Raw genomic sequence first — 10347 nt, 5'->3', positions numbered from 1 at the left:
CTTTAAGACCTAAGGGCATTTTTACAATTCATTTTCCGTCTGGTTTTATTTACTAAAAAGCTTGTAAAACATCAACCCTGTTGTGCACAGACAATTGACACACCTCTTTTTTTTCAAGACAAATTGGACTTTCAGCATATTTGTGTTGCATTGATGTCACCTGAATGTAAAATAAGTTATGGGACCATAAAGACAAATGAAAAAATAAAACGGAAATTGAATCACTCAAATATTTATTGAAATCACACACAAATAAATAAAAGCTAAGCAAATTTCCTCTGGAAAACAGTTTGTTCATGTCTTTGGAGTCCTGGAGCACAGGAATAAACATTGTAACTTCTACAGAACCAAAACTATTTACATTTTTCCAAAAAAAGTCCAGGCGTTTTTTGCCTCATTCACTGGTGCCAAGCCTCAAAAACAGTTCCTATCAGCAATCACACAGAGGGCCACATCACAGGCTTTGCATTTCCAGGGGGTGGCCTGTTTGACCTGCCTTGTCTGCTTGCAGTTCACACATTGCCTTCTACCATAGGAGGCCTTCTTGCTGGTTTCAGTTTGGTCTGATGTTGGCACAGGTACATGGTCACTTTGTTGCTGGGTGGGGGAACAGCAACTGTAACACCACAGAGTTGGGCTGTCAGCTCCTCCAGAAAAGCCTTGTGGGTCATGGGCTGTTGCTGCTTCTCTGCACAAACTTCCTTGTGAAGTAAGTAACTGTTGGTCACAGCAATGTCCAAAAATGGAAAAACAATGTCCTGTACCATCTCATAGTTTTATGGTGAACTGAGTAGTATTGGATGAGTTGATCAGAAAGATCAACACCTCCCATATTCTTGTTGTATTCAGTGACAGGGGTTGGGCATGGAATGGATTTGGTGTTCCAGCCTCCATCCTGAGTTCTTACCCTTCTCTGAACTGTGTTGCCAGAGAAGGCCGGGTGAATTGTGGAGCAGACAGAGACTTCCCGAGTGTCCATCCACTTTACAAAAACCAGAGGGCCGTCACGGATCCACCTGATGGTGCCCCTAGGATCCTTTTTGGTCATGACTATTACAATGAACTATTACCTCAAAACTATTACTCTCCTCAAAACTATTACCTCAAAACTATTACCTCTCCTCAAAACTATTTTGCCGCATCTCTCTCTCTCTCTCCTCAAAACTAGCTTTGAGGAGAGAGAGAGAGAGAGAGAGAGAGAGAGAGACTGGCGTCTCTCTCTCTCTCTCTCTCTCTCTCTCTCTCCTCAAAACTATTATGCCGCGCATCCTCTCTCTCTCTCCTCAAAACTACTTTGAGGAGAGAGAGAGAGACCGCGCGCCTCTCTCTCTCTCTCTCTCCTCAAAACTACTTTGCCGCGTCGCCTCTCTCTCTCTCAAAACTACTTTGCCGCATGCTTTCTCTCCACAATATCAGAGCTTGGTTCATGCGCAATGACGCACACCAACGTGGAAGACCGGATCAGCCTGTCATTGGTCAACAACCTCACGCAAGCATCATGTGATATCCAAAATGGCAGCTATCATCGAAGCTAGCGCAAAAACTATGGAGAATTGATAAATTATGGACATGAAGTGGATAAATCTTGGATGTAAGTGTTTGGATTTATTGCTGAAAAACTCCGAAAAGAGGCACAAGTTCCGGGCTGGATAGAAAACCTTCTGTAAAGGCTACAAAGACACCAAAGACACCCCCGTGATGGCTAGCTCGTTAGCTTTCTGCTGGAAAAAACGGTAAGAAAATCGATAAAACTTTCATCAAATTATATAAATATTTATCGGAGGTGCCGTGTGATGTCGTGGACGATGCCGTCGGGCTCTGAGGGTTAACCTGATATACTACCATGGAAAACCTGACATTTTTTAAAAAGTCTCAACTTAATAAATGTGCATGTTGTGGACCTGACATCCTGGAACTGGGGCTGACAACCTGGGAAAAAAAATATAATAATAATGGACTATTTTTAGATAGTTTAGCTCTTTATAGAGTTTGTGGGTGGCTCTTAAAAGAGCCGCTGTGGGGAAGTCATGAGGAGGACTTCAAACGCTACTCCGCCGGCTGCCATGGTACTGCTCCCTCCACCGAGAAGTGTGCCATGAAGACATCCCTCACCCGGAGTGCCTCTCTGGAGGAGTTGTTGGCGCAACCCGACCCAGACCTGGCAGTGGCTCCTCTCCAGCATGTCCCGCTCCCGCTGGTGGACCCAAGTACGGCGACGACGACCCATACGCCGCTGTTCTGCTCTCCAGAGCAAATACAGAGCGGTGACTCTCTCCACGAATGCTCGATCAACATAAGCCATCTTGTAAAAAGATGGCCGTCATCGGATTTCGCCTCTGACGCGCGTCACGCACGTAAATTTCGCTTCAAATGTTTGTTTTTTATGCGCGTCAATTTCGCTCTTGACGCGCAGATGGATTCAAAGTGGTCAAGCATATAACTAGACGCGGTAGGCGCGAATTTGACACACTATTCGCGTACGGTGTGAACGTAGCATAAAGGTACCACGTTTATCTGTGGAAACAAAAGTACGCAAGGATAAACACCATGGGGCCACAAAGCCATCATACCACTGAGGAAGGAGACACATTCTGTCTCCTAGAGATGAATCTAGTTTGATGCAAAAAGTGCAAATCAATCCCAGATCAACAGCAAAGGACCTTGTGAAGATGCTGGAGGAAACAGTTAGACAAGTATCTACATATTAAAATGAGTCATATATCGACATAACCTGAAAGGCTGCTCAGCAAGGAAGAAACCACTGCACCAAAACTACCATAAAAAAGCCAGACCACAGTTTGCAAGTGCACATGGGGACACAAATCTTACTTTTTGGAGAAATGTCCTCTGGTCTGATGAAACCAAATTCGAACTGTTTGGTCATGATGATCATCCTAATGTTTGGAGGAAAACAGTGAGGCTTGCACCCAACCATGAAGCATGGGGGCGGCAGGATCATGTTGTGGGGGTGCTTTGCTGCAAGAGGGACTTGTGCACTTCCAAAAATAGATGGCATCATGAGGAAGGAAAATAATATGGATATATTGAAGCAGCATCTCAAGACATCAGTCAGGAAGTTAAAGCTTGGCAGCAAATGGGTCTTCCAAATGGAGTGGTGGTGGTATAGTGGGCTAAAGCACATAACTCTTAATCAGAAGGTCACTGGTTCGATTCCCACCTCAACCTCCATTGTGTCCTTGAGCAAGGTACTTAACTCCAGGTTGCTCCGGGGGGATTGTCCCTGTAATAAGTGCACTGTAAGTCGCTTTGGATAAAAGCATCTGCCAAATGCATAAATGTAAATGGAAATGGACAATGACCTCCAAAATTGTGGCAAAATGGCCTAAGGACAACATAGTCATTGGAGTGGCCATCACAAAACCCTGACCTCAATCTGATTGAAAATTTCTGGGCAGAACTGTCTGGTTCTGGAATTATATATACAGTATATATACCTGTATATACATAAGTTACATTTAAATGCGTATATATATATATATATATATATATATATATATATATATATCGCATTTAAATGCTTATGTAATTAAACTTTGTGAAAATACTGCATGCATTGCATCCCTGCTAGTTTTTGATGCTCTTATTTTATTTTTAAACTTTTACTGCTGTCGGTGGTGCCTTTTTCTCATGATATCAAATCATTTAATTTAAATTTCTGAGTAGGAAAACAATTTCACTGTACACAGAAAAGCACAAAACAGTACACAAATAAACAAATAACCATTCATTTTATGTAGGCTATACTGTATATGTAATACTAGATAACATGTTAACATAAGCATTGTAGCTAATATGAGTGTAGTAATGTTCAACAGTTTATTGTGTATTATGTATAAGTTTATTAGTTAGAGTAATAATAAAGTATTAACAATTTTCATAGTAGCATAATAGGCTGCTGATTCAGCTACAGAATTGAATAAAAAATATAATTTGTAAGTCCTTAAATGGTTTAACCCCTTCCTATTTGTCTGATCAATTTTCTGCTCTCCAACCTGGAAGATTGCTTGATCTGAGGCTCTTGAGTGTCCCCAGGTCCAAATTGAAACTGAAAGGTGATCGTGCCTTTGCAGTCGTGGCTCCTAAGTTGTGGAACTGCTTACCTGCTGTATGGTCCTGGCCAGCCAGCCGACAGGTTGGGAAGTGAGAGCCACGCATCCAAGCTCTGCTTACCTTGCTCCACACACCCGGCAAAGGGCGGGTTAGTGACTGAGGAGGAGGTCCGGTGTAGGCGTCCTCTAGACTTGTCAGAACTGGCCGGCTGGTGGGCAGTAGTCATGGGTCCGGAGGCAAGAGGTCCGTGGTCTGGGGTGCCGGACTGCTGAACTTTGGCACCGGGTTGCTGTGAGAACGGCATTTGCGGGCCAGATTACCCAGGAAACAAGGAAATTGCTATTTTATTGAGAATGTGGGTACTGCAGCCCGAAGGGGGTGTGGCAAAGGAAATAACTTTAAATAAGAATTATCCTCCCAGCCCTCCACCGGGGGACGGAGTGGTCTGCTTACCAGCTCCGGAGCAAACATCTCGTTCCCTGGGTCATCCGTCTCTGGAATGCTTGGGAGCCTTCTGGGTCCTCGAGAACATTCGGGAGATGGGGGCATGCGCTTCCTGCAGGGCGCTCGATGCTGGGGCTGAGAGCTGGGCCCAGGTTGAGGCGGAGCTGCCTTATGTTTGGAAGCTGCTGGAGGATGCCCTCAGTAAGCAGACGGAGCACGGCCCGCGCTAGAGTGGCGGCAGGGCATGATGTGGGCAATGGCTTCTGTTTGTTTCTTCACCGGCAAGAACTACTAGGTGAAGACATCAGCGGTGTTGCCGAATAGACCGAGCTGGGAGACGAGGGCGTTGAGAAAGCGAGCTTTGTCTACTTCCCGCATCTTGACCAGGTTCAGCCAAAGATGACAATCATGGACCACCGAGGGGGCCATGGCCTACCCGAGTGTCTCGCGCTGTGACTTTCGTGGGTCCGGAGGGTGAGGTCGCTCGCCAAGCACAATTCCTGCAACACGTCAGTGTACCTTGAGTGCCTTGACCTGGTAAACTTGCAGTGAACTCATCATACAGCTCGGACGGAAGTCAACAAGTGTGCCGGGGGGTGGGTGGTTCATGGGGATTTTCCCGGCGAAACCGAGTCCGCTGTCATCCCCAAATCACCTCCATCGCCTGCCGGGTCATCCTCAATCCCGTGGGAAGAAGCAGTGATGCAGGTGGCGGCTGGAGTGGCGTTCCTCTTAAGAACGAAAGCCATGACCACAACGCTGCCATGGTTAGGTTCTCGCAGTGAGAGCATGAATCATCCACAAATTCTGGCTCACTGTGATTGTGGCCCAGACACACGAGGCAGAGACTGTGACCACTGTAGAGAAATCGACCTTATCCAGGAATAAAAAATATTTAAATAAATATTTAAAATATTTTTATAATTATCACATTTAAATTATCATGATATCCAATTATATAGTCAACCCCAAGGTCGGTGAAATGTTTTTGCTTTAAAAATTCAATAAATGTATTGAAACACGAAAGAAATTAAAAGACATATCTAAATTTAAATTGCACTTTAAACAAAATGAAAAAAGCAATTAAAATAAAGAAGTGATTAAATAATCTTCTATATAACCACCTCATTTAATCATTTATACATTTACTGTCTCCAATGGCCCTAATTGCCATCACGCAATTATCAGTATGCGGCAACAGTTGCAAATTAAAACTAAAGACAATTATAAATGTAAAGATAATTATAATAATCATCATAATAATTAAGCCTTATAAATTCCCTTGTGTTCCCAAAAATGCTGCCTAATGTGTGTTCTTATCAAATGTGTTTGTTTTGCATTTTGGTAATACAATTTATGCTGCCTAAAGAAAACAAAATAGAACAAAATTTTAACTTCAAGGTCAACGTGTCTGCAGAGTTGCCTTCAAAATGTGTAAGAGTGAACTTCTACGTCACAGTACCTCACGAGATGATCGGAGATCATTTGCAGCATTCTCATAAACTACATTAGTCTTGCAAACAGTTTTCAGTTGAATGAAACAGATAAAAAGGAGTGATAACTCTTTACATGGGCTTGCTCCACAAGACAGGGTCCTGTTGCATGCCTCTGAACAAACATCAAATTAGACACGATTTCTTTTGTTTGTTCTTAAAAATATAATAAAGTGTGTTTCTTCAAGCGCCTGTCTTTTTGACTAACATTATTTCTTGTCATGTGTCACTCTGAGACATCTTACAGGTCACCCACCTGTTGCGGGTAGATGAGCAAAATTACTTGCGCATGAAATATATGTGACCGATCACGGAAAGTAGGGACACAAGTCGGTTTTGGGGCATTTTGAGTTATTCACAGATTCTGAAAGTGTAGTCTCCAAGCTTTCCAACGATTTGTAACACATGGAAATCTGACAATATTTGGAGAAGTTGTGGCCATTTGAAGGTAGGCACTCAAAAAAGCTAAAAGGGGAGAAAACGGCCTCAAAAGATTGTGCAGTTCTCACCTCTCTCTGCTGCTGGGAGTGACAATAGGGCTCATTTACATCTCATTTAGATAAGCCATACCTCGTAAAGCTCCCCTGTAAAGCTGTAAAGCACAGGGGGAGCAAAAGGTCAGGAAAATGTGCCATCAAAGAAAAAAAAAAGTTTGCAAACAGGTAATAAATAAATGTCTCTTAGCATCTACCGATAAAACTGTATAGGCAACTCTTATGTACACTGAGTGCTTTTCATACAAGAATGTAAAACTAAATTCAGGTGGTTGGTTGATAAAGTGACATTGCAGGTGTTGTAAACAAGAAAAAGGTCTTTGTGACACAGTCCAATGAAATTACATTCAGCATCCTCTTCTGTGGACTCTTCTGTGTTGTGACCCTTGGCTGGGCATGTGATGTCTCTTGCCTCGTCAGCACAGAATGGCCTGATTTTTTCATATAGATAGGTCTGCCTGTCAATTTTCAGTCCAGGTGGGGCAAGGACAGGAAGACCGTCGACAGGGGGCAGATCTGCTCCGTCAGCAGCAGTAGCTGATATTCGACAGGTTGTGCATCACGGTGACTTTTTGCAAGCACCACACCTGGTCTCTTGGCTTCAAAGCTGTGACAGAAAAAGCACATAAGACATTTTAAACATGGCAAAGTATTTTCTTATAAAAAACTGTCATGTGTATGTTGTTGCTATGTTATATTGTGTGTACACAATGTGAAAGTTTCAATTACCTGAAGTGCTGATAACTCTTGATCTGTGGGAGTCTCACGGAAGTGGCGAGTCAGATGCTGCTGCCAGTCGAAGGTCTGGACTAAAACTTTGCCCTCTGCCGTTCCAACAAGCTGTGGGATATTGAGGTGACTCACAGGAGAGCTGTTTTCCACAACCTGATGACAAAAAAGAGAAGAGAGGAAGAAAAAAAGATCTTCAGTTAAATGTTTCATTGAAGCAGAACAGAAAACAGCACTGAAGTCATTAAAGCAAAGTAAAGTTAAAGTACCTCAGCGATGTCTGCCAAAGTGTTGACTCTTGTCTTCATGTAGGCTTGCTTGATGAGTCCAAAGCCACAGTCAGGGGAAAACTTGGTGTGGCCAGCAATAAGGAAGTGGATTTCAATTTTATCGTGAAGCTTGTGTCCAACCCGCCAGGCAAGGTACCAGAGCATGAAGTTGTTCTTGTTCTGCCCACTGCAGTTGTCACAATGAAGATCCACCTCTGTTTCTCCAACTCCAAAGTTGCCGAAGAAATGATGCATGTAGCTGATGACTTCATTGCTTCCCTTAGTAGATGACATGCCTTCATCAATCAGGTAATTCACCTGTTTCTGCAGCCCTTCACATGAAACACCAAATAGGCCACATTTCCGTGGGGTCAGGAAGTACATTGGTCCTGGCTGGAGAGGGTTTGAGGGAAAGTGTAACTGTAGGAGACAGAGGGAGAGAGGGAACTTGGATTAGATTAAATTAAATTTGCATCTATTCATAATTGTCTAATAAAGATAAAACTTACTATATTGATGCTATTCTGCATTTGCACTATTTATTCTCATGCACCAAATCGCCCTTTAAGGGACATTAATAAAGTAAAGTGAAGTAAATGTGTGTGAAATATTACCTGCTGAGCAAAATCAAAACTGTAATGCATCCTAATCTTCTTGCTTGCTGGTAGGGATGGTCCAAAAGACAGGTTGGAGCCAGAGCAAATCTTTCTGCAGGCAGCAGTCATGTCGTTGTACACAGCCCTCTCTTTCTGCACAAGGGAAAGATGATCTTGTTGCTTCTTTACTGCTTCAGACTTTCTATCATCTGGGAGGTTTGCACTTCGTATCAGCTGCTCGTTATTGCTTTGGCACTGCCAGCAGAGATCTGTGCATGGCCGCAACTTTTGATGTGTGGGAGAAGTCGGTTCCACAGTGCTTTGAAGCTGGTTTTACAAACTGCACGCCACCTGAAAAACAGATATTGCTTATGGTTAATTGTATTGTAATTGCTAATAGTGCTCCGCGATTATTTCACTTTATAAGCACTCAATTTTAAATCAATGTTTACACATACCAAGCTCCTTAGCAGACTTCACGTAGAGACGCCACACTGAGGCCTTGGACACATGAGTTGGCAGCAACTTCACATGCCAATCCTTATGCCCAGGCTGTCGGCCAGGCAGCATGATGGCATTGTCTTCTGCATAGTGTTTTATGAAGTCCACAACTCTGTTGATATCCTCAGGGCTGATGAACCTGGCTGGTGGACGTGGCAATGAGTGCTTCTTCCTCAAACGTGGTCTTGCCCCATTCTCCTCATAGTGTTTGACTATATCAGCCAGGGTGTCTCTGCCAATGCTGAAAAAAGGGGGAAATAAGAAAAACGTTTAACATCATGGTCTTGCTAACAGGCATCTTGTCACCTATATCAAAATGTATTGTACAAATTATAGGTACTTTTACTTTACTGAAGTAAATTTTATGATGAATACTTTTTACTTTTACTTACTTTAGAGCTTGTATCTGTACTTCCTGGTTTAGTCTTGTTTTAGTCCTGGTTTAGACCTCAGTTAGTGGTTAGACCTGGTTCGAGTCAAAGGATTAAAAAATCCTAAATTAAGTCATTAACACCAGTCAATTCAAGCAATTGAAGCATTATTCAAATTAATAGCAGAAGCTCACATTACCATCTTAAAGCTCATTATAGTAATGGGGGTTTTGGCAAGTGATATGATGCTAACGATTAGCAGCTAACGCTACAATTAAAACGACAGTCCTGAGCTAGCTAAAAACAATAGGTAGGTATTGGAAGGTCTAAACATGGACTAAACATGAGATAACGTGTACGTGTTCTTAGAATGAACAAAAACCACAAACTTTGATGTTTATGGAAACTCACCCCATAAGAAACAGAAAAGTATTCTTGCAGATCTCGCTGCCTCCAATGAAATAAGTCGCTCGGGCACACTTTCTCTTTGTCGGGTCTTCTTTGTGGATGTAACCATCTCCGAAGTTTGCACTGTGCGCCTGTTTGCCTCTAAATGTCCAATAATTCGTATGTCCTGCCACTCTTTTCCTCAAGAGCTAAAGAATCCAGCCGTATGTTGTACATAATGTCTGGAGAAAGCTTCTGGCTACAAGACTGTCTCCCATGCAGAGAGTTCTCTTTTCTCCTCGTGTAACATTTACAGTCAAAGTTACGGATTTTCCCCATTTCTCTATCTATATCCCCATCAAATGTTACTATCGATATAGCCTCTGATATCTTACGGTCCAACTCGCCTGACGCCAGTCCGATACATTCTTCCTCGCCTTCATCTTCGCCAGTTGTAGATTAGGGATATTATTCAGTCTTATCATGCCACTTTCATCGCCGCCAGATCGTCTTTCAGAATCAGTGAACGCTTGTTCATAAGCATCCGCTTGTCGAAGAAGTACTTCAAAACATTTTCGTTGTAACGCCACGGTTCAGCTCGCTCTGCGACATTCTTTGCGGCGCCCATCTTCATTGAATTTTGATATCAGATAGAGCCGGCTAGAGCGCTGCATAATAAGTAGCCACGCTTGTTGGGGGCGGGGCAAAAGCGCCGGCGCTATTCAGTACGGAAATACACACAGACAATGACACGCCTACTGCATGCTAGAATCTCCAAAAACAAGTCGATTTCAACCTCAAAATGTACGCTTTTAAATATACCAATACTGTTATCTCAAACATGGAGAGGCTTCTTCATGATCTCAACTAACAGATTCTGCAAAAAAGCGGAAATCACCAATTTTGGAAAAAACACTTGTTTCTCATTTTGCTCACAAGTTGTGCTGCCGAATTTGTGTCACTGGTTTCCGTGGACGGGTCACATATTTGGA

General features: G+C 43.0%; 1 protein-coding gene across 1 annotated transcript; it reads right to left on the bottom strand.

Moving 5' to 3' along the window:
* Window positions 1–6970: 6970 nt before the first annotated feature.
* Window positions 6971–8364, bottom strand: LOC127641609 (uncharacterized). Its single transcript, XM_052124585.1, has 4 exons — window positions 8115–8364; window positions 7501–7920; window positions 7248–7387; window positions 6971–7109 (listed from the first exon to the last, which is right to left on the bottom strand). Exons 1-4 carry the CDS (start codon window positions 8223–8225, stop codon window positions 6971–6973), a joined length of 810 nt encoding a protein of 269 aa, XP_051980545.1. The 5' UTR covers window positions 8226–8364.
* Between the last annotated feature and the right edge of the window lie 1983 nt (window positions 8365–10347).

Source organism: Xyrauchen texanus, unplaced genomic scaffold (assembly GCF_025860055.1).
Source record: "Xyrauchen texanus isolate HMW12.3.18 unplaced genomic scaffold, RBS_HiC_50CHRs HiC_scaffold_1158, whole genome shotgun sequence".
Lineage (NCBI taxonomy): Eukaryota > Metazoa > Chordata > Actinopteri > Cypriniformes > Catostomidae > Xyrauchen > Xyrauchen texanus.
This window is presented reverse-complemented; position numbering and strand designations above follow the sequence as displayed.